This window comes from Mesoplodon bidens, assembly GCF_964165515.1.
Source record: "Mesoplodon bidens genome assembly, chromosome: 3".
NCBI lineage: Eukaryota > Metazoa > Chordata > Mammalia > Artiodactyla > Ziphiidae > Mesoplodon > Mesoplodon bidens.
Window position 1 is genome coordinate 5,078,631 of NC_138178.1, and position 25,265 is coordinate 5,103,895.

Sequence of the window (25,265 nt, forward strand, 5' to 3'; positions counted from 1 at the left end):
TGAATCAGAAAGAAAAGAAACAAAACAAAAACAAAAAAGCAAAGATAAAAACCAAGGAAGCACTCAGCACCTAGGGTGGCAAAGAAAAACGAATTTCTACAGTCTGAACAAAAATCTCTCTCACAAGTATTTCATTAGACCATCTGTGATGCAGAGATGACTCTGGACATTTTCAGATTCTGTCTTTATAGATCAAGGCGAAAAGTATTAAGCCAGATTCTCCCAGGACCAACCTACTTTTTTTTTTTTTAATAGATCTTTATTGGAGTAGAATTGCTTCACAATACTGTGTTAGTTTCTGTTGCACAACAAAACGAATCAGCCATATGCACACACACGTCCCCATATCGCCTCCCTCTTGAGCCTCCCTCCCACCCTCCCTATCCCACCCCTCTAGGTGGTCACAAAGCACCGAGCCGATCTCCTTGTGCTATGCGGCTGCTTCCCACCAGCCAGGTATTTTACGTTCGGTAGTGTATATATGTCCATGCCACTCTCACTTGACTCCCGCCTACTTCTTGAGAGTTTAAGCACTTTTGAAAGAATGTGAACTCTTTCCAGTTCTGGAAATCAATGCAGTACAGAGAGTCCCTATTCTTTTCTGGGGGCGGGGGGTGGAAGGGACTAGATTTCCTTTTGGAACTGGATTGCGTAGAGGAAGTTGCTGAAGGTGTGACACAGCAAGGGTTAGAGCATCATTAAACCAGGGGTTTCTTTTCCATTAAATCCGAGGACACATTGTCTGGACCACTTGACAACCTTGATCCCATCCATCGGGAATCGTGTAACCCTCCATGTAAAATAAGAGCCTTGAATGTCTCAGTTATATAGAGGGTTTGGAATATTCACATGTAAAATTTTTTGCAGCCTTTGAGGTATGTCTGGACAAGCTGTCAATGGGGTGCTACCAGCATTATTTTGGGAACTGCTATGTTGTTTGGTGCCACTATGGAAAGCATCCCAAAGGAAGAAGCTCAAATGACAGCATTACCCACCCAAGATACTCTAGTGTAAACTGCAAAGAAGTGAATGTCAAAAGACATAAGCTGGAGTCACGAGCAACCTGGGCGCCTTGGTTCTAACCCATAAACTCTTTCAACTCCAGTTTTCTCATCTCTAAAACGGGAATGGGGGCTTCCCTGGTGGCGCAGTGACTAAGAATCCACCTGCCAATGCAGGGGAAAATGGGTTTGAGCCCCGGTCCGGGAAGATCCCACATGCCACGGAGCAACTGAGCCCGTGCGCCACAACTGCTGAGCCTGCACTCTAGAGCACGTGAGCCACAACTGCTGAGCCCACGAGCCACAACTACTGAAGCCTGTGTGACGAGAAGCCTGAGCACTGCAATGTAGAGTAGCCCCCCACTCACCACAACTAGAGAAAGCCCTCGCACAGCAACAAAGACCCAACGCAGCCAAAAATCAATGAATAAGACTACTTACTACTTTAAAAAATAAATAAATAAAATGGGAATAATTATATTTTCTATCTCCCCGGTTGTTGTGGGCATCAGATGTCATAATAGGTGTGAAAATGCTCTGGAGAGCACAGTGCTTTACCAGGGTGAGGTTTGTGAATGCTGATCTGGTTGGATATTTACTATGCATTGGAAAGGGTGAGCTTTTTGTCTCCATCGATTCAAATGCTAATCCTTCCTGAAACATCCTCACAGACACCCCCAAAAGTAGTTTCACCAGCTCTCTGGGCATTGACTTGGCTCAGTTGACAGGTGAAATTCACTATCACATCTAGTGAATACCAAGTGTCCTTCATTTCTTAATGTCTCTTGCTCTTTTTACACAAGAACGGGGAAATTGCCATGCCCATTATTGTGAGCACATCTAGTTGACTTTGGAGTCACCAAGGATTAGAATTGACTCTGTTTTTAGGGATGATGGGAAATGGAATAATAGAAATAAAATTCCATTTTGTTTTGTTTGTTCTAAGCATCTCAGCTCTATACTAACACTGGCTATTTATGGGGATCTTTACCATGCAGATGAACTGGGAAATGACAAAGAGCATAAATTTATAATTCTGCCACTAACTATAAAGGCTTAAAAATGTCCCATTAGTCAGTGACCCAACATAGGCTGCAGAAATGACGTTTTGGATAATTATTCCAATTTTTTCCTGGGATGTTATTAGGAATGATTAGGTATTTAACATTGATTTTTGATAGTGATTTCTTTAAAAGTGCAGTGGGGGGTGGCTAAATCAATTCTGGTACATTCAGACAGTGCAACACTATTCTAGCAATAAAAAGGGATAAATTACTGACCGTACATGGCAACATATGTGAATTGCAAAAACATTTATGCCAAGTGCAAGAAGCCTTAAAAGCGTGTATACAATATGATTCTTTTTTAAAAAATGAATTAAATTTTTAAAAACATTTTTATTGGAGTATAGCTGATTTACAATGTTGCGTTAATATGATTTATATAGATTTATATTTATATAGATTTATGTATATGTTTATATAGATGCTGGAACAGGCAGTACTAATGTTTGGTAAAAAATAATCACAAAAGTGGTTGCCTTGGGCTTCCCTGGTGGCGCAGTGGTTGAGAGTCCGCCTGCCGATGCAGGGGACACGGGTTCGTGCCCCGGTCCGGGAGGATCCCACATGCCACGGAGCGGCCGGGCCCGTGAGCCATGGCCGCTGAGCCTGTGCGTCCGGAGCCTGTGCTCCCCAAAGGGAGAGGCCACAACAGCGAGAGGCCCGCGTACCGCAAAAAAAAAAAAAAAAAAAGTGGTTGCCTTGAGGTGGGGGAGGGCTGGAGGTGGACTGGGAAAGAATTTGAGGGAATTATCTAGTGGGGTTGGTAATATTCTGTATCTTGACAGGGCATTGGGTTACAGGGGTATATGCACTTCTCAAAACTCATTGAATGCACTTGGGATTTTATTGTATGTAAATTCTACCCCAAAATGCAAAATAATGATAAACATGCTGAAGTATTTAGGGGTGAGGTGTACTGGTACCTGTAATTTATGTTGAATTGCAATAACTATAACAACAAAAATAGATTGATGGATTAATACACAGCAAGGCAAATATAGTAAAAAATTACTTGTAGAGTTAGCTGGTCATTATTCAAATGCTCAGTGTCCAGTTCTTTCAACTTTCCTGAGGGTTTGAAAATTTTATAATATAATAATTGAAAATAATTTCAGAAAAAAACAATTTTTATAAAACATTTTGGCCACACTGCACAGCTTGCAGGATCTCAGTTCCCCGCCCAGGGACTGAACCCGGGGCCACAGCAGTGAAAGCGCCGAATCCGACCCACTAGACCACCAGGGAACTCCCAGAAAAAAAAAGATTTAAAAACCCACAAAGGGTACTTTGCTTAGTGTTTTATTTTTTTTAATAATTGCATTTTTAAATTTTTATTTATTTATTTTGGCTGTGTTGGGTCTTAGTTGCTCGCACGGGCTTTCTCTAGTTGCGGCGAGCGGGGGCTGCTCTTCGTTGCAGTGTGCGGGCTTCTCATTGCGGTGGCTTCTCTTGTTGCGGAGCATGGGCTCTAGGTGCATGGGCTTCAGTAGCTGTGGCACACGGGCTCAGTAGCTGTGGCTTGCGGCCTCTAGAGTGCAGGCTCATTAGTTGTGGCGCACAGGCTCAGTTGCTCCGTGGCATGTGGCATCTTCCTGGACCAGGGCTTGAACCCGTGTCCCCTGCATTGGCAGCCAGATTCTAAACCCCTGCACCACCAGGGGGAAGCCCTGCTTAGTGGGGTTTTTTTGTGATGCAATATTCTTTCAAGCACCAAATATCCTTAGAGAAATTAAGTTACTTGTAAAAGGTAAATGAGAATCTATTCCATTGCCTTTCTCAACATGCTGCATAGAAGAGACATTTAAAATTATAAACACATAAGGATTTCTGAGTTTGCAGTATGTCACATGAATGGTTATAAAATTAAATTTATAATTACAAATACTTAGTATCATATTTTTGACTACACATCATTTCATTTTCAATATTTTGTTGGTCTGGTCTCCATGAGCTATTAGAAATGGTAGGTTCTGAAATACAAAGAGAAATAATAAGCAGGTGATAGAATTCAAGTCAGAATGTACTATTTTAATAATATCAGCTAACTGATACGAACTAATTTGAAAATCTTGATTTTTAGGGTACAAATAATATCACAGCACTGACTTTTCATACCCTGAGAATTACTGGCATTCATGAAGACTGGAATATAATTCAAAATGACTGTGACGGATTAAAGCATTGTATTCTTTCAAAAGAACCAAATTCAGTAGGAACATATATGAAAGTATACCCTTCAGGACCAAAAACCAGTAAAAAAAAATATATGCGATGGGGAAGGGCCAGTTAGGAATTCAGGGTATCAGTACTGACCACAGTCAGCTCTGTCTGCTGAATAGTCACTGTTCCTTGTGCTGTGGTGGGATCCAACTTTAATACATATTTTTAAGTAAAATGGAGAAATTAGTAAAGGTTTAAAGATGAACAAGGTGACATTAATGAAAAAACTGGTCTTATGGAGAAAATCTGAGAGAAGAGGAAATTCTCTAAATGCTTCAAAATTGAAAAGGTTCAAGTTGTGCTTGATGATTACCATTTTCAATTACATGAAGTGTTTTTTATGGAGAGATTCTATGAAAAACTAACCAGGGAGGTGGATTTAAGTGAAGAGAGTTCAAGTGTGCAAATCAAAGAGTCTCTTGACTTCAAGGTTGATTAAACTGTGGAATAATTATCAAGAGACGCTATGGAGTCTACATCCCCAGAGAATTACATAAGCAAAATATAAATTCTGAGTGGTTCTGGATTCACCTGCCAGAGGTTGGGGGCAAATTCCAACAACCCCTGGAAGGACCTTTCTGGGTCTGCATTCTGACAATAAGGTTTCACTCCATAGGAATAGTTTCGAAATATAGCTCAGTACTAAATTACATTTTTCTGGGCTTTCTGTAAAGAATGGCAACTTTAAATTCACGTCATTTAAAAATTCAGTCTATTAAAGTACAGCAGTGTAGTTGTCGTTAGCAGTACTGTATTGCATACTTGAAATTTGCTAAGAGTGTAAATCTCAAGTATTCTTACTATAAAAAAAAGAAGAGGGCTTCCCTGGTGGCGCAGTGCTTGAGAGTCCTCCTGCCGATGCAGGGGACACAGGTTCGTGCCCCGGTCCGGGAGGATCCCACATGCCGCAGAGCGGCTGAGCCCGTGAGCCATGGCCGCTGAGCCTGCGCGTCCGGAGCCTGTGCTCCGCAACGGGAGAGGCCACAACAGTGAGAGGCCCGCGTACCGCAAAAATAAATAAATAAATAAATAAATAATAAAAGAAGAAAAAAAGATAACTATGTGACATGATGGACATGTTGATTAGCTTGTTTATGGTGATGATTGCACGGTATGTATGCATATTAAAGCATGAACATAAACAATTTGTATTTGTGAATATTTTTTTTTTTGCCCGCACCACGAGGCTTGTGGGATCTTAGTTCCCCGACTAGGGATCGAGCCCCAGACCCCCTGTTAGGAAGTGCAGAGTCCTAACCACTGGACAGCCAGGAAAGTCCCCGTACGTATGTGTGAATTATACCTCAGTGAAGCTCAAAAAAAATCACTGTATTGAATGATGCTTCTTTTCTTTGAACTTGTCTCATAATAAATGATTACATGTTGCTTTGGTGATGATTTGTGACACTGGTCTTAATTTAGTTTCTGTACTGTTTAATAAAATAATTAGAAGGTAGTCTGTCATTTTCTCTTTGTTGTTACAACATTATCATGAGAAAGAAGTCTTTATATTTAAACCGTTATATAATCAGTATTTCCTATGGGGGACTCGGTCCCTACCTGCGTGTAAGTACGTTGATGTTCTTTGCTATTTAATCCTACCACAGCACTCTTGCACCATCCAGGGACAGTTAGAATGGAATGAGATAAAAATGTCATCTTTGCGAATGAGGTATCTTCTCTCTGAACGTCAGTATGGCAAAATCCTCTTCTGCGTTTTCCATCGTCATCTCTATTTTGGGTTTCTTAATCTTATTCCTTGATTCACTTTTATCCTTTTCTTTCACAGAGTGGAACTTGCTTCGTGTTGTGATGCCGTTCAAAACTTCGTTGTTTCTCAAAATAACACTCCCGTCGGGACGAACATGAGTTACGAGGTGGAAAGTAAAAGCGAAATCCAAATCAGAGGGAACATGTTTGATATGTTGCCAGTGGTGAGTGAGAATTTCTTGTGGTTTGTGTCACCATTTAAGGTGAATGTTGGCTCAGATTAAGATATAAGAATGGAGCAGTTAATTCATTAAAATGCCACACTCTGTTGTGTAAGATACGCATGGCAGTCCATTTTCAGAAGGCAGTTTTGCATACTTGTGGCTCTGCGGGGAATGGTATTTATATCTTAAGTGATAAGCTCTTCCAGCCCTTGAGTCTTCATGACTCATCCTTGAATGAGATGAGGTACTTGGGCTTTCTGCATAGTAATTACCAGGGCTTGGGAAAATGACCATTTTTCACCTCCAGTAAGACTCCTCCAGTTGTCAGTTTCAGTGACTAAATCAGTTCCTTCACAATGAACTGTAGGTTTATGTGGCTAATCTTTGGGAAGTAAATACATAAGAATTTGCGGTCTGTAAAGGTAACCTCCACAAGACAGGGATTTTTATCTACTGTGTTCTTATGTATCCCAAGCTCCTAGGACATTCCCCAGTGCACAGATGCATTCATTACATATTCGTTATTTAAACTAATGAGTAATGATGCTGTATCATTACACTATAAATCCAAATTTGGGGGGAATTTTTCTCCTGAAAATATCCCACTGCTGATGAACCACACTCTCAGGCATCTTTTTTTTTTTTTTTTTTTTGCGGTACGCGGGACTCTCACTATTGTGGCCTCTCCCATTGCGGAGCACAGGCTCCAGATGCGCAAGCTCAGCGGCCATGGCTCACGGGCCTAGCCACTCCATAGCATGTGGGATCTTCCTGGACCGGGGCACGGACCCGTGTCCCCTGCATCGGCAGGCAGACTCTCAACCACTGCGCCACCAGGGAAGCCCTCAGGCATCTTTTTATGATTTGATGAAAAGCAATTAGGCCAAGTCAGTGGTCAAAATGAGATCACTTTATATATGCAGTTTACCAACTAGAATTTTCAGTTCTTACAATTAATTCCATTTTGCTGGACCTTTGACTTGTTTCAACTATTTTACTGTCATGTAAGTTGTTCCAATTTTTTTTTAATATTACAATTCAAAGGAAGTATAATTTTCTGGGAATGAATGAAAAATCAATACACAACGTTAGAGAAAAAAAATATTGCACATTTTCCGGAAGGGAACGGGGACCAAAATAATAACTCATACGGCATTCTGAAAGTCCCCTCGTGATGCACTGAAATTACCAATAGCTGAAAAGATAGCAACTAAGGAATATTTATATCCCTTATCAGGGAAGACCTTGGGGAGTTCCACAGAGGGCAACTGTTTCACCCTTGCCATTTTTGCTAGTGTTTTCCTTGCTTTAGGCTGGTCAGAACACAGGATCTGCAGGTACTCTTTTGCTTCTGATTGGCACCTTGAAAAGAATAACTTAGCATAGGCTTGATAATTCTGGATGCAGTTAGCAACAGCATCCATTTTCCAAATTAATACTGACTTTTTAAAACTAGGGGGAGGGAATTCTGAAGTTAATACAGTAACAGCTGCCAAGCGAGGTCACTTTTCTGGGTTTCTTCAACATCCCCTTCCACAGACACAGCATCCGAGGTTGCTTCCCACACCCCAACCCTGCTTTGTTCTGTGAGGCACACAGCCAGCAGATTGCAGTAGATGCTTTGGATGAAATGTTGTGAAGTCACTTACTCCAAAGCTTTGCTAAGTAATTGAAAGGAAAACAACGAAGCTGGTTTTCAACCAGAGTTAGCAACAAGCAGGCAGTTGAGTCGCCCAGATTTGCGTTTTCTTAGGAGCCTTATTGTAAGGAACGTTGAAATTGTCATTTATTTGAACTCTTACTGAACGTAAGATACCAAAGCATGTGGATGTTTTCCTCCGGGTTCACCAAGAAACCAGAGAAAAACGTTCATTACTTTGAGTGCTTAATTGGAGATATGTTCCCCTCAGTAATCTTTTCTATTGTACCATAAAGAGCCTATTTGCATTCTGCCCTGTCTGTAAAATTCAGAATTTACTGTGGTATCGGTTAGTAAACACGGTCTGAAAACATCTTGCGCTAGAAGTTCAGTGATTTGAAGTAGCCCAGGGCCTGTGGGAACCATTCATGAAAGAGCCAGGGACTCTGCTGGGCGTCACATCTGTGCAGGGAAATAAGGCACATCCTTCAGTTAACCTTTCACCCCTTGAATGACAGACAGCACCTGTATAATGTGTCGTGGTTAAGACCATGGACTCTGAACTAGACTGCCTGGGTTTGAATCCCAGCTCTGCTGCTTTCTAGCCCTTCCTTAAACTCATGTCTCCTTTTTCCATCTGTAAAATGCTCACAAGGTTGTTGGATGGATTCCATGTGTTAACAAGTTACGACTCGGGAAAGTGCTTCTCACACCAGAAGCACAACATGATTTTTCATTTTTATGGACAAACGCAGACATGCTGAAAGAGAGTTCTCATCACTCGTTTGGCATCTCCCAGTGCAGATTCAGGAGCACACGGGAGTCAGGGTGATTCAGGATCTGTTGGGCAGCTCAGAACCACACTGGTCCTGGGGCGTTGCCAGTGGGGCTGGTACACTGGGCAGGAGGGTGCCCTGATTCCTAGCAGTGTAAATATCCCCATCGTGGCGATTGTAATTTACCAATGGTTTCACAATCGGCTGACAAAATTCCTGAATATTTACCGGTTGGTGCCCGTAAGCTGGTACAGTTGGGTTCCAACATGGCGCTGGGGGTTGCACCCAGGTGGCCATTGGGCCAGTCGTCACCCATCGAAAAGCAGTGGTCCTCTAGGCGAGGTCTGCAGTAGAAGACGGGGGGAAATGAAAAGTAATAAACATGCTCTCTGCCCCTGAGGACCTACACTCACATGCTGGAGACAAAGCAGGTGAATCAGGACCTCATCATCGAGGAACTATGAGCGGACACCCTTGCTGCTGGTTAAGGTCACATCCTTACCTCCGGAAAAGTGACCAGCAAAGGCAAAGTACACTGTCAAATTGAAAAGTTACGTTTCAGACTGCGGAGGATTTGGTAAAAGTGGGAAGTCTTTTGGGGTCTGCCAGTTGGGTCCTTGGAGGAAACAAAAATGATTCCAGCCTTAGAAATGAATTTGAAACAAATCCGCACAGAGTTACTGGGCGTCCCTGAAGCACCCTGGCTGATCATTTACAGAGATCGCAGGCATAAATCTCCTGTCATCACTGAGCCGGAAGGTCTAACTATTTAAGAAGCACAGAGAACTTTCACTAAATTATCTATTAATTTTCTGGCCAAGAATAGAGAGTTTAATGCTACTTTGGAATTGCTTTCTTTTCTATTTTTGGCTGGAAATGGTCCTGTTGGTCGGAAAGGCCCATGTGGGATTTTGCCATCCTCAATTTATTTACTTAATTATGTGATGTAAAATACGTTAAAGTACATTTTAAGAACAAGTGTATTATATTTTGTATTATTACATTATGTTTGTCTGTGATATGCTATATATTCCTCTCAAGAGAAATGAAACAGGTTTACAGGATTTTTTTATGATGTCATAAGTTGATTAACATGCTGTGGTATTGCTTCTTCTTCTTTTTCTTTCCTTAGCATGTGTAAAGATTAAGCTACTTGAATTAAGCTGATGATGTTTATGGCTCTAAAACTAAAGCTATTTTATGGCGGTTTTTCCCTTTCTCCTGATAGACTCAGCCTTTTGTGGGGTACCCTTACAATCAGTGTGCCGTGGTTGGAAATGGGGGGGTTCTGAATCAGTCTCTCTGCGGAGCCGAAATCGATAAATCCGACTTTGTTTTTAGGTAAGCTCTGTCAGATTGGTTTCTTTGACATCCAAGATCAGCTGGATATTTTAAATGAATAGGCTAAAGATACTCTGTGTAAATTTTGACCTTTGAACTCTGTTGCTTAAGCCTGCAATTTATCTAGTGTGTTTCCAAAAGTGTTAAATGGATCATGAGTTCCTCTGAATGTTGCTATGGTCACTTAACTTTCCAGAAACCCTGCATGAGATCATAGTCAACGAGGGTCTTCACTGCAGGACTTGTCAGAGCCTTCAGTATATTAAGGATACTTTTTTTTTTTTTTTTTTTTTTTTTTTAAACAGAGCATTTCAAGAACACTTTGTTCTCAGGTAATACTTGTGAAAATGCTGACTTAGATGTTGTATAGCCACACAACATTGATGTTTATTTAGGTTTCTGGCCTGAAATTTTTAAAAAATGTGCAGCTTCTAAATTCTGATCTTTTAAAATGTTTATATCTCAATACAAGCTAGCTTGCCAAAACAGAAACAAAAGTGGTTCCTCTGTGTGTCTGAACTAATAAGACAAGCCACAGAGCATCTCCACTTTCAGAATATGATGGAAAGAGGATTCATCCCTGTGAGGGTGGATTTCAATTGAAATGCACCTTTTTATAAAGTCAGTTGAAATCCATTTCTTCCCATTTCAGGTGCACCGATTGTGTACATCAGAGGAGATCCTTTGATCTTTATTGATTTAATGCTGCCCATTTTAGCACATGAAAAAGAAACAGGACTCTGAATCAGTAGCTCCCCCTCACTTTAATTTTATGCTGAAGATAATAACAGAACAACAGACCTGGCAGCCCAACAATTATTGAATGTGTTCGTCATGATGAATGTGAAAATGGCCAATACCTGCATGATTTAGCCATTTTGTTAAAGTACTCAGTATGGAAAAACCATAAGGAAGATAAATAATTCTTCTTGTAATAGACTTTTTTATAGACTGAAAATTCCCAAAACATCTGGGGTGAATATTATGCCTAAACATCCATTTTACTTTATAGCAGATATAAGAAATACAAGTTTAGGTTTAACAAGCAGGGAAAAAAACCCCAAAATCAAAAACCCAACAGCTACTTAATTTATAACTCTAAAATAAATGCATATATTTCTAGATTCTGCATTTGTTGATGCCAGCTATTTTTCTGAATATAAGTTCCTTTTGAAGTTAGCCTTCCAAACTGAAAGGTCAAATTGGGGCTGTACATGGTTGGTGTCATTAAAATTTATTTAGTTTTTAAGCCTATCTCTATTTTGGTTGTACATGTTTCATAGTTTATAAAACCATCTGGAAGCTGATTATCATTTTTTTTTTCATTTCAGAAGATTGGGAGCTGTCAGTTAAGTGTGTAAGGAGCAAAAATAGGCGATGAGTGGCTTTACTGTACTGTGTATATACAATACCCAATATTTCCCCTAGGGGTCTCCAATGATACCATATTGGAAATCATCTTTGAGTCTTCAAAAAAATATGAGACTGGGCTTCCCTGGTGGCGCAGTGGTTGGAAGTCCGCCTGCCGATACAGGGGACGTGGGTTCGTGCCCCGGTCCGGGAGAATCCCGCATGCCACAGAGCGGCTGGGCCCATGAGCCATAGCCGCTGAGCCTGCATGTCCAGAGCCTGTGCTCTGCAATGGGAGAGGCCACAACAGTGAGAGGCCCGCATACGGCAAAAAAAATAAAAATAAAAGAGAATATGAGACTGTTCTAGAAAGTAGATTTGTTACAGGAAGCCCACTAATGAAGACATTTCTGTGGCCTATTATCTAAATTAATATTTATTTTTCCCAAGGTGCCATATTTGTTTTCTGATGTATCTTTTTTTATCATTGAGAGAAGTACGTATTTCATTTATTCATATATTTCATAGAGCATGGAATAGAATATTTCAACCTCATCTTACAGAACACATCAAGTTTAAACAGCCTTCCTCAGAGATGCTCCCTTTGTATGTATAGCTTTAAAGAAATGGTCTACTTGAAATTCTGTAAATGATACTTTCTCTTTTCTGTGTGACAAGAATATACTTACTCAAAATTAAAATTCTTAATTTGTTTTCCAATTTAAAAGCAAAATAGTACTCAAAAGAGGATGAGAACATCAATATGAAAACATCATTATAAGAACATTAAGGTTTTATTTATTAAACAGCTTAATTTGGTGGAAAAACAGTCCATATGGGAATCAGGAAATTTTGATTTTTTTTTATATAGCCTTTGCTTCTGGCAGACACTATAACCTTAGTCGCAGTGCCTCAATTTTTTAAAATCTGTAAATTGGTGATCATACCTCTGTGGGAATCTAATTAATATAAATAATAATTTTTTTTTTTTTGCGGTACGCGGGCGTCTCACCACCGTGGCCTCTCCCGTTGCGGAGCACAGGCTCCGGACGTGCAGGCTCAGCGGCCATAGCTCACGGGCCCAGCCGCTCCGCGGCATGAGGGATCCTCCCGGACCGGGGCACGAACCCACGTCCCCTGCATCGGCAGGCAGACTCCCAACCGCTGCGCCACCAGGGAAGCCCCAATAAATAATCATTTTAATAAAAGGATCATGATCTCTTCAAAAGCTAGGCAAGGTGTAATTGTCATTTCTAGTTTTGTTACTTATAAAGGTCTTACATAATACTGAAAGCATTTATCAAATACATTTATTTTATCCAATATTGAAATGCCAGCTAAGAGTTCAGTATTTATTAAATGTTTTTCGATGGAAATCAGATGAATTCTGAGAATCCTCTTAACAACAATAATTTTCTCCAATAAAATGAGAATGATCACATGTATATGTGTGGATGTATGTGGATGTACTTTTTTTTTCACAAGTTATATTTTGAGAATAGTTTTCCTTCCATATTTCAGGTGTAACCTCCCCCCAACCACAGGAAATTTTACCAATGATGTTGGCACTAAAACCAACCTGGTGACTCTAAATCCCAGTATCATAAGACTAAGGTAAGTACCTCAAATTACATAACTGTTCAAGAACATTTTTCTCATTATTTAACCTGTTTCTTAGTCTGAGCACTAATCTTGTTGCTGAGGCTGGCTTCTAATACAGCTGGAATGGCTTTTTAGGAAAATATATAAGAATATATTGGTAATTTAGGTTGTGGCTCATAAGAGGTATGTCCAGTTGTACTTCTAATGTCATAAGCTGAATGTTGCTAATCCAATGAGAACTTTTTAAACAATACTGAAGTTCCTTTTTTAGATTTCCTTTAAGAATTTTAGTGTTACTCCTGTCTTGATAGTGCTTTCTTGAAAAAACTTAGTCTATTTAGAAGCTTCAGAGAGTAACCCTTAGGAGAACCTGGCAAAATCAAGTTTTCACTTCGGGCAGTTTATTACTAAAAAATAATTCCTGTATTTTATTTTCCACAATGTAACTACTACAAAATGTTGGCTGTTTAATGAAAATCCCATATATAGTTTTATTCAACTATTTTCATCCGAAGTGACTAATAATTGTTACTAGTAGAATACACCCCTCAAATAGTTCTAGTATGGCTTAAGAGAATAAAATATTGTACCTGTCTCCCCAATGCTTATTTTCTAAACACACGCAGTCATGCACACCAGTATATTTACTGAGGTATTATTTAAATTAAACACGCAGAGCTATCACAATCCATGGAGGAAATTTAAGATGTGTGTGTGTGTGTGTGTGAATGCATATAGATATTTTAGGCTTTCTAAAGGAAACTGTTATTTTATAATAACATATACACAAATGTACAGCTCAATGAATTTTTTTAATGTACAGCTATTTTAAGAGTGTGTTATGTTCGAGAAAACATTTCAGCATTATACATTTGGAAGGTAATTCATCATTAAAACGCAACCTTCGGAAAAAATTACTGAGTTGGAAGATAAAATAATATAAAAAATGTATGTCCAGTAAGGGTATTGCCCCCTAAGAAGGTAGAAATGAAAACCTAGATATGCCAAGAAAGAGAAATGAAGACCTCACCCCTGATATTTACAAGATGCTTACTTAACATGAGTTTTCTCTGAGTCTGCAGTTTGTCTCTTTTATATACAGTGATATAAATGGTTCTGTTTCTTGGCCAATGGTGAATTCAGCCTCATGTTACCAAAACTGCTCCTTTGATGATTACTGTTAAAATCATGATGTTTTAAAACTTTGGCAGATATGGGAACTTAAAGGAAAAGAAAGCAGTATTTCTGGAGGACGTTGCAGCCTATGGAGATGCATTCCTCCTTCTGCCGGCCTTTTCCTTCAGGGCCAACACTGCGCCCTCTTTTAAGGTGTACTACACACTGAAGGAGTCTAAAGCAAGACAAAAGGTTTTATTTTTCCATCCCAAGTACCTGAAAAACCTTGCCCTCTTCTGGAGGACTAAAGGTGTGACCGAGTATCGCCTGTCCTCCGGCTTGATGATCACAAGTGTGGCAGTTGAACTGTGCGAGAACGTGAAACTCTATGGATTCTGGCCCTTCTCTAAAACTGGAGAGAACACACCTGTCAGCCATCACTACTACGACAACAAGTTACCTAAGCGCGGTTTCCATGAGATGCCCAAGGAGTATAGACAAATTCTCCAGCTTCACGTGAAAGGCATCCTCAGATTACAATTTAGCAGATGTGAAATAGCCTAAACCAGATGTCTTTAAACGGGAATCGTGTTCACACAATGCAGTAGGTGAGTGTCAGTGTTCCAAACACCGAAAGAGGGGGTTGTACGGTGTCGAAGGAAGAGTCCCTAAATTTGGTTGGATCAAAGCTCTGGCACTAGGTTTGCAATCTCAGCAACTCATTTCATTGTTCTGATCTTCAGTTCTCTTCCTGTAAAATGGGGACCATGATCTCTAACTCATATTAGGAGAATCTGATAATCTGTGAAAACTTTCCGCAAGTATTTAGCATGAGGGAGGGACTCCATAAATATCCCCTCGTTGATACTTTTAACAGCCGTTTTCACCTTCACCAGACATAATAAAAAGGCAGGCTGTCTTGAAGACTCTTTCTGAAGAGAACAGCTGAACTGCCAGTATCCACTGGAATTCTTTCTCCGGCAGGAGCCTCTATTATCCGTAATATCGTTCCCACCTTTCTTCCTGTCTTAAAGAGGGCATATAAGGAAGCTGTGTAATTAAACAAGAAACCCGTGGTTATGCGGGAATGAACACCTTACGCCTCTAATTACATTCACTTGTGTCTTGAGCTGTGCTGGTGTCGTGGTTGGATTTAGGCCAATCCTTTTCCTCCTTTATCTACATTTAAAAATCACTCTATTAACTTCCTATCTCACTCTTAAGCCTTTTCCTCTCCCACTGACAGGATTTACTTCAAGGGCAGGAAATAGTTACAATTCTACTTACCTGTTATCTTGTCTGTGGTGGTCACTCATACAATTTACTTTGCTAAGGTTGTTGAACAGCTGCTTCATGCTAGACCCTTTCCCAGGCTCTGCGAGAGGGATATAAAAATGACTAAGTCCTGGGGACTTCCCTGGTGGTCCAGTGGTTAAGACTCCACGCTGCCACTGCAGTGGGCCACGGGTTCGATCCCTGCTCGGGGACCTAAGATCCCACAAACCGTGTGGCGCAGACAAAAAGAAAAAAAAAAAGACTAACTCGTGCAGGAAGAAACAGATGTGCGTGTTGTGAACAACGAAAGGGTGTGCTCAGTGTTCTCACAAAAGCTATGGGGAACAGAAGCAGGAATCATTCAGTCGATTTCAGTGGAGTCTGTTTCAGAGAAGAGCTGGTTTCTGAATTAAGCCTAGAAAGGGAGTAAGGCTTTACCAAATGAAGAAGATTCTAGGTAGGGGGAATATGATGGGGAGAAGGCTGTCCCCTTGATTCTTTTTTTTTGTTGTTGGCTGCATTGGGTCTTCGTTGCTGTGCGCACGCTTTCTCCAGTTGCGGCGAGTGGGGGGCAGTTCTTTGTTGTGGTGCGCGGGCTTCTCATTGTGGTGCTTCTCTTGTTGCGGAGCACGGGCTCCAGGCATGAGGGCTTCAGTAGTTGTGGCACGTGGACTCAGTAGTTGTGGCTCGCGGGCTTTAGAGTGCAGGCTCAGTAGTTGTGGCGCATGCGCTGAGTTGCTCCGCGGCGTGCGGGATCTTCTCGGACCGGGGATGGAACCCGTGTCTCCTGCATTGGCAGGCGGATTCTTAACCACTGTGCTGCCAGGGAAGCCCTGTCCACTTGATTCTGATTCATGAAAACAAAGCTGTTTGAAGGTAAATCATGGTCTTTGCCCCAAAATCTGCCCTGTTAGGGTAGGATATAGCACATGGCAGTGGTGGCTTAGGCCCACATCTGTGAAATGGGAATAATACCAAGCTGATTGATTTCATAGGAAAGTTGTAAGAACTAAAGCACAGAGAAACTTAATTCTCATAAGGAAAAGTGTACATTTACATGAGAAATAAGACATCAATATAAAATAAAGCTTAAGGAGACATTGAATATTAGCATTTCGCAAAACTCCCTTACATCCTGATGGTACATGTTAATAGAGGTCATAAGTGCATCCATTGCATAAGTTATTTGACTTAAATAAGTCATTACGTGCACACTTTTGTGCTCGTCTTTGTACCAGCACGAGAAGAGCAGAAATAGGAGCAGACTGAGCAGCATGACAAATTAATGACAAATGTAATTCTGAATTCTTACCTTAGCCAGATTATTGTTTTAGTCAGGGTTCACTTGTAAGAACACTCTGCTGTAAATTGCTTATTTTGATAAAGTACATCTTTAATTCGATTGTAGTTGCCATTTGTGATGCCATTCTTAATTCACATTTTCATTTGTTCTTCTTTAGCAAATGAAACCTATTACCGCCATAAATTGATTTCAAAATTCATATGTAGATATTTTCTAAAAGGAACGTGCTTTTAGTTACATAAAGTCTAATTCATTTTTCTTTCTTTTTGTAGTGACGAATAAATGACTGTTTTCTACTGCTTCTAATGGGTTTAATTAATTTCTGAAAATCTGCTATCAGGCTTGGTAATGTTTCTATCACGTTACTAGCAATGATTATGAAAAATAGATCGGAACACTCTAATATTTTATAGTTTAGTAAAACGTTTCCCTCAAAATGTTTTCTGCTGGGTAGAGACATAAACTTTGCTTTTTAATGACATGGGAAATACATGATTGATGAGTAAAAATAATAGAATATAGTGAAATAAATCATTAGATATACAATATGGAGACTTAATAAGTTATTTAATAAAAATTACATATGATTAGGACATTTAGAGCCTACTTAAGTTTTTCCCATATAACTTCCCATTTTAACCTTGGATATTTTGTCTAGAGTATCAAAACATCAGTAAAATTTTCAGTGTCACTGATAAGGATTTCGGAAATATTCAAAATGGTGTGAGAGCAAGGAACATTGTCCTAATGATACCCGTGTTCCGGTTAAATGTCAGTAGAAAAACTTTTAAGTTGTGGAGAACATTTGTAGATCTTTTCCCATGGACACAACCAAAGTTGGTTTCCTGTTTAACATTGGTATTAATGTTTGTGTTGCCAGCCTCAAAGCATGTTGATGTTTTTACAGCCGTCCCAGCTAGGTTCACATTAGCCAAAAGCCTAGGTCACAAAGAACACGTGCGCTCTTTCTATCTCTTTCCTGAGTTGAAATCACAAGAGCTTGCAGTTAACCTGCCATTGCGTGAAACTCTCCGTCACCATCTGTAGTGTCCTCAGCGTTTCTTTATTGTGGAGAAATAAAGGGAGTGGGAGGATGGAGTTCATGCGACAGTGTCAAAGTTCATGTTCTATTATATTTTAGAAAGTAAAAAAAAAATTCTGTTTTGGAACAGGAGAGCATTATTGGTGCATCACAATGGAACACGTGGAAGGTCATCCTCCACCAGAGAGGAAATGTTATCATGTAACCTATCAGCTATGTGAATTGGAAATAGTAAGTCACAGTTCTATAGATCCAAACAAAAAGAGAAACTCTGAACTCCATCCTGTAGATTTAGAGATTAACCACATCTGACCATGACACTCAAGAAATCCCTGGGTGTAATGAGCACTGGTTAAATCTTGTTACGTGGATGGATTTGATCTGCTCTTCAGCTTCAAGTACATGTATAGGCATGGAAAACAGAAAGTTTGAGTACTGGTGCTAGCCAGTTCTAAACTCTTGGTTAGGACTCCAGCTCGTAATACCACCCGCCACCAGTTTCTAAGGGAAGTACTGGCTTGCTTGATTCCATTTTCTACTTGTTGTTTAGAATCAATGGGGCAATGTAAGTGAATAACAAGAGTCCAAAATAGTTTCTATTGAAATCCGAGGGTAAGGCAGAAATACTTATTTAAGCATATAATAATGCTGTATGGCCCTGGGAAGGGCTCCATGAATAATTGCATGGAGTTAAGTTTTATACACTGTAATAGTCCTTGCAGTCTCTGGTGCTTTTTCCTCCTAACGAAAGGCAAATGCAAATAGATCATGACTTTCACGAAGGAAGATTTCCTTCTGCATGTAAATTCCAACCCGGTGAATATGTGGGCACTCAGCCAGGTAATCAGCCAAGGACTTTTTTTTGAGGACTTACTATGTATAGAATACTGAAGTAAGCCATAAATCAGACCTGTTTGGGACAAGATTTTTCCTTGCTTACAAAAAAATTTACCAGTTAAATACTATATCATGTCAAGCACCCTAAATCATTCCATGAATTTCCAAAAGCTTTGGGAAAATTGGAAAGCTTTGTGGATAACAGGTCTGCTCACATTCTAAACAGCTAAGTATGATGCAATATGTAGTATAGTTATGACATTAAAAGCATTTTATGTAAGTAACATGACACGGAAACACATTGTTTTGCTACTAAACATTGAAGGAATTGCAGGAATTCACAGGAAATATCTGAAGCACTTGACCTAATAAGACTATTTCTTTCTTTATCCTTGGTTTTTAAAAATCCCTTTAGAGCCCCTGGGTGAGTTCAAGGTTTCCTACTTGCATGTGGCTTCAGAAGGCTGAACCCGTAGTGAGCAGTCACCATTACCCTCCTGAAGATGGATGGCCAGGGATATTTTTCTTGCCCATCTCATCTGGGTCACCACCCTTCCAAGAGCATTCTTCCTTTTACCAAAAAAAGTGTGGTATATGATAGAGATGCATCACTTCATTTTATATAATGGAGAAAAGATCAACTCTTTAGCAGATGGTATTGCAACACTGGCTCATAATAGAGAAAAAAACAAACTCCTACATTGCACCATAGAACAAGTTGGACTCCAGGTAGATTAAAGAGGGATTAAAAGATGACTACAGGGCTTCCCTGGTGGCACAGTGGTTGAGAGTCCACCTGCCGATGCAGGGGACACGGGTTCGTGCCCCGGTCTGGGAAGATCCCACGTGCCGCGGAGCGGCTGGGCCTGTGAGCCTGCGCGTCTGGAGCCTGTGCTTCACAACGGGAGAGGCCACAACAGTGAGAGGCCCAAGTACCGCAAAAAAAAAAAAAAAAAAAAAAAATATGACTGCAAAGCTAATAGAACAAAATGTAGGTAAGGGGCTGTACCCCTTAAACATAACCCCCAAATAATGTGTTAATCACGTTGAAATGATGGCTATGGCTACATTAAAATGAAGAATTTTCTAGTCAGTGAACTACACCTTAAAGCTAACAGAGAGTGACAGACTAGAATAGCTTTTAGCAACGGGTAAAATTAATGACATTACTATAGAAACATTCCCGGGAGCTGCAAATCAACAAATGAAAGACAGGAAACTCAATATAAAAATGAGCAAAGAATAAGAATGTGATCTACAAAGAGAAAAGTTGAGTAGCTAATAAGAATAGAAAGTGATGCTCAAACTTGCTATTAGCTGAGAAATGATAATTAAAATGAGATATATTATATTGCTAAGAATTCATAAGATTGTTAATTCCAAATGCCAGTAGAAGTATAAACTGATTCAACCATTTTGGAAAGCAGTCTTGAAGCACTGAGTTAATAAAAATTATTTGGCCTATGGCCCAGCAATCCCACCTTCAGACCTATGTCCCAGAGAACTTCCTTTGTAGGTCCACAAGGAGACAAGATTTAAGATATTTATTTCATTATTGTTCATGGTAGCAGGAAGTTGGTTACGCAGGTACCCATCTCTAAAGAAGTCAATGAGGTAACTTTGATAAACACATAGTATGGAATATATCAGTTAGAAGCAACTTACTGGATGTGTATAGAGCTAGGATAAGTCCTTAAAATACAGCAGAAAGGGGAAAATAAGAGCTACAGCACAATGCCATTGAAATATACATTAAAGCATATATATATACTTACATATATGCATGCATACATGTGTACATACATATTAAAGGGCATATATTAAATACTAGAAGAGTGCCAATTTAGGAGGGGGTAATGGGAGTGGGTTTAGAGATAAAGGAATAAGTAAAGGGATAAAATGAATAAATAATTCAAGAAAAGGATCTTGCAGGGACCATAGCTACTAAGTATACCATAAATGAAGAGCCTGGTTAACAACTCACAATCTGAAGCAAAATTAAAGTCAGGAGAGAATTAATAACATATGTTAATTTAAAAAGAGTAAAAATTCTAAACTAACATAAAAACGGATTTCCTGTTTTGTTCCAAGAGAGAGGACAGACATCCTTTGGTAGAAAAATAATAGTGCTAAGGAGGTAGGTTTTACAGAAGGGGAGACACGGTACAAAGGAATAGGAGAAGAAAATACATACATGGAAGTGAACGTTTGTATGGTGCCAAGTATGAGGCACCATGCTTTATGCTGAGTACTTTACATATGATATCATGTTTAGCAAGGCAAGCCTTTGACACATATATTCTTATCCTCAGATAACAAATAAATATACAAGATGAGACTCAAATAGGTAAGTAACTTTTGTACGGTTACATTCTAAGAGTAGCACCAGCATTCAATCTCGTATGTCTGACTAAAGCCCTGTGTTCACTCATAAAGCCATCTTCACAATCAAGATGATATACACAACCATTATCCCAAAATGTTTTCTTATGCTTTTTTTTTACTCAGCATAGTAATGCTAAGACTCACTCCTGTTGTTTGTGCGTCAATAGTTTATTCCCCTATTTACTGAGTAGAAATCTATTATATGGATGTACCACGATTGGTTTATCCATTCACCCACTGAGATACATTTTAGTTGTCTCCAGTTTTTGGCTGTTACAAATACAGCTATCATGGACATTCATGCACAAGTCTTTGTGTGGACGTATATTTTCATTTCTTTGTGGCCAGTATCTAGGGTTGGAACCACTGGGTCACATGGTTGTGCATGTCTAATACTTTTTAAAACTACCAAACTATTTTCCAAAGTTGTTGTAACATTTCATGTTTCTATCAGCGGTCTATACCAGTTGTAGTTACCTCACATCTTTGGTAAAATTTTGTATGGTCAATCTTTATTAATTTTAGACATTATGTTGGGTGTATAGTTGTTCCTGATGATTTTAATTCGAATTCCCCTTATGATTATCTTCTCAGATGTTTATTTGCCTTCTATGTGTCTTCTTTGGTGAAGTGTCTATTCAAATATTTTGACTATTTTTGATTGGATTGCTTTATTATGGAGTTATAAGAGAATTTTTATAAATTACCGATACAGATCTTTTGTTAGATATATGTTTTGCAACTATTTTCTCTCAGTTTGAGGTTTGCCTTTTCATTTTCTTAATAGTGTCTTTTGAACAACAAAAGTTTTAAATTTCACTGAAGTCTAATTTATGGATCTTTTAATTTTATAGTTTGTACCTTTTGTTTCAAATTTAAGAAATCTTTGACAAACCCAAGGTCACTAAGATCCTCTCCTGTGCTTTCTTAGAAGGTTTTACATCTAGTCTTATGAGCCACTTTGAGTTAATTTTGTGTATGTGTTTATGGTGTGAAGTAAGGGTCATTGGATTTCATTTTTATAGTTGCTTAAGGTAATTAATATGAGACTTATTTTTGTTTTTAACATGGGAGTTTAATGCTGTAAATTTTCCTCCAAAAGCTGCTTTCCACATATTTTGATATGTTATATTTTGTTCTTCATGCAGTTCAGAATACTTGGACTTTTGTTTCTTGTTTGTACCAAAAGTTATTTAGAAGTATATTATATAGTTTCAAATATTTCTGAATTGTTCCAGATATATTACTGTAGATTATTTTAAATTAATTTCAGTGTGGTCAGTGAACATACTTTGTATGATTTTAATCCATTTAACTTTATTAAGACTTTTATTTTTATGGACTAGAACATGGTCTTTCTTGGTAAATTTGCTGTGTGCACTTGAAAAGCATGTGTATTCTGATGTCTTCTTGAACATGTCAGATATAACTGTTTGTGTCTTTTTGTACGAATTCTGTCATCTGTGTAATTCTTGAATCTGTTTCTACTGATAGATTTTTCTCCTCAGTATGAGTTGTATTTTTCTGCTTCTTCAAACATCTGGTGATTTTTTTAATTGAATGCCAGATATTGTAAATTTTACTTTGGTGTGTGTTAAATATTTTGTGGTCCTGTAAATATCTTAAGGTTTGTTCTGGGAAGAAATTGAGTTACCTGTAAACAGCTTGTCCCTTTTAGAGGCTTACTTTTAGTCTGTGTTAGTTGGAATCAATAGCAGCGCTATCCTAGAGCAAATTTTTTCTCACTCTGAGGCAATACCCTTATGAACACCCTACTCGGTGTCCTATGAATTACAAGGTTTTCCTTTATGTTTGGTGGGGACATGAATTATTCCTGGCCTTTTTAACTTTCAGGAATTTTCCCTTCTCTTTTCTGGTGATTCTTTTCCCAGGTTCAGGTAGTTTCCTCACTTAAATGTGCTTGTCATTCCTCAGCTGAAGACCAGAGAACACCCTGCAGAGATTTCTCTCCATGAAGCCTTCTCCACTCTGTATCTACCTTGGCATCCCTAGACTCCTAGATCTATAACCTCTATTCTCAGAGACCACTGGACTCTGCCTGAGTTTCCCTCCCTGTGCTGTAGCCTGGAAACCATTTGGCAGGAAGTTAGGGCAATTGTAGGACTCAACTCATTTGCATCTGCTTTTCTCAGGGATCACCATCCTGAGTTGCCTAATGTCCAAGTGTCTGAAAACCATTGTTTCACTCATGTTGTCTGCTTTTTTTTTTTTTTTAAGTTGTTTCAGGTAGGAAGCTAAATCCAGTACCTGTTACTCCATCTTATCTAGGAGGAGTAATTCGATATGATTTTATTTCTATAATGTTTGCCACCTGTCTTTTCTTGGAGTTGCTAGAAATATCTTTGAGGATTTCCCTTTGCCCATCTGAAATTTGGGCCTGCTTTTTAAAACCCAGTATTCTATAATAGACTACCAGATGTCATCAGTGAGACCTCTTAGAACTAATTTTATTATGTGAATGTAATTAACATATTTAATTTAGGGCTTACTATACACTTGGCACCTATACAAGAACTTGGCTTACGTTATCTTATTAAAACCTAAATCTGTGAGGTAGATTATATTATCTCCATTTGATATATAAGAAAACAAGCTAAGAGTGGCTAAGAAACTTGCCCAATGTTATATAGTATACAGGTGTCAGAGCCAATTTTCAAATTTAGGTTGTATACCCAAAGCTTGTATGTTTAATCAATATTTTAACCTCTCTTTAGCTTTATTATCATTGATGTTGTTTTGTTTGGGGAAATAAGATTATCTAAAATTTTTAGATTTTAGAATTTTACCTTCATTACATTGGGTTATTTTTAATTGTCTTATTCTTCTCAATAAATTCTAAATTTTAACTTTTCTAAATTAAGGAATTATGATTCAAGCTTACACTATAAATTTTTATATATTCTACTATATTCATTTTAAAGTTTATTGAGAAGTATCCAGTATGTTAAATTCCCCTGAGTTCTTTTTGAAATGAGCATTTAATGTGATAAATTAATTTCTTTTATCAGCCTGATTCTCTTTTATTTGTTTTGAGATATGTGTATGTACCTGTGTTGTGAAATCCAATAAAGTACCAACGGCATTATTATTCTATTCCTTGTCTTTTGGGACCTCAAGGAGATTCAGAATCCTTACCTCAGCTATGAAAATGTGTTCGTTGGAGGCTAAGATCACAGTTTTATGTGATACGGAAATGTGGGCAATCAGAAATTGAGGCTGTCAAAGATTTGCCGAAGTTAATTATTAGCAAAGTTAATAGCAGGTATTCAGTGTGCAAGGCAAGCAGCACCTCAAACCTGATACCGTTTATCGAAAGCTAGTTTTGCACCAAGCACCATGCATAAAACTTTACCTATATTTTGAATTCTTGCAAGATTGCAATGGAGCTATCAGTCTGATTTCCACAGATGAGAAAATGACTCAGGAAGATCAGAGTGCTTTCAGCTGAAAATATCAAAAGCCTCATCAAACTGGCTTAAACTTTATAGAATTCTTGGCCACAGATGTAGAAGTCCAGAGACAGGGCAACCTAAGAACTTTAGTTTTGGCTTCATTTCTCTGCTAGAGCTTTAGTCCAGCTTACCTCTGTGCGTTGACATCATCTTAAGACTAGTTGTTGAACAAAAGCAGCACATGCGGGCCTCGTACATGTGCATCTGTACATCTGTACATATCCAGAGAAGAGGGGAGAGTTACTTCTGGACACTGTCCCAGAAGATAGAGGAAGATCTTTCCCCAAAACCTCAGCAATCTCATTGGTTCAGATTGGTCACGTGTACATTCTTGAACAAATCATTGGCAGAGGGAATAAATGGGATTTGGGGTTAACCTTTATAATTAGTCCTATCCCTGGGAAGCATGGGCTTCAAGGGGGACAGGTGTGTACCTGAGCACATTCAGGGTTTTGTTGGGAAGGAGGAAGAAAAGATTTTGGATGGGCATCTAACTGTATTTGCTACAAGCAATTTTCTCTGTGTCACTCATCTACTAAGTGATTGAACTACAGTATGAGCCCAAGTAGTTGTGACTCCAAATTCTATGATCTTTCTCTCAAGCCCTAGAGACTTTTAGTATGTCATTCTGCTGATCATAGAGAAAATACACTGTGTGACATTAAAAAAAAATTTTTTTTTTGTATAATCAGTTACTAGGGATTGAATGCATTCACTTCAGAAGCAATTCTTACGTTAATGACTCCTTTTCCATTTTCGTTTTGGGCACTGAACCCTCTTCTCTATTCATCAAAATGTAATATGGAGGCTCCCGTTCTCTTATTTGTTTTACTTGTAGGACAATGACTTGATTAATTTTCATCAAATATGTGAAATGAAATGTTTCATGTGTGAAGTCTTAGAAATA

The 25,265-nt window shown here is 38.9% G+C and overlaps 1 protein-coding gene across 1 annotated transcript in view; it reads left to right on the plus strand.

The window, feature by feature from the left end:
- Positions 1 to 14,607, plus strand: part of ST8SIA6 (ST8 alpha-N-acetyl-neuraminide alpha-2,8-sialyltransferase 6) — a gene marked incomplete at both ends in the record, with an annotated part of 126,287 nt that extends 111,680 nt beyond the window's left edge. The window contains 4 exons of the mRNA XM_081226977.1: positions 6,075 to 6,219; positions 9,863 to 9,975; positions 12,847 to 12,939; positions 14,139 to 14,607. Of these exons, the coding sequence (XP_081083103.1) occupies positions 6,075 to 6,219; positions 9,863 to 9,975; positions 12,847 to 12,939; positions 14,139 to 14,607 (820 nt within the window). The remainder of the gene's footprint in view (positions 1 to 6,074; positions 6,220 to 9,862; positions 9,976 to 12,846; positions 12,940 to 14,138) is intronic.
- Between the last annotated feature and the right edge of the window lie 10,658 nt (positions 14,608 to 25,265).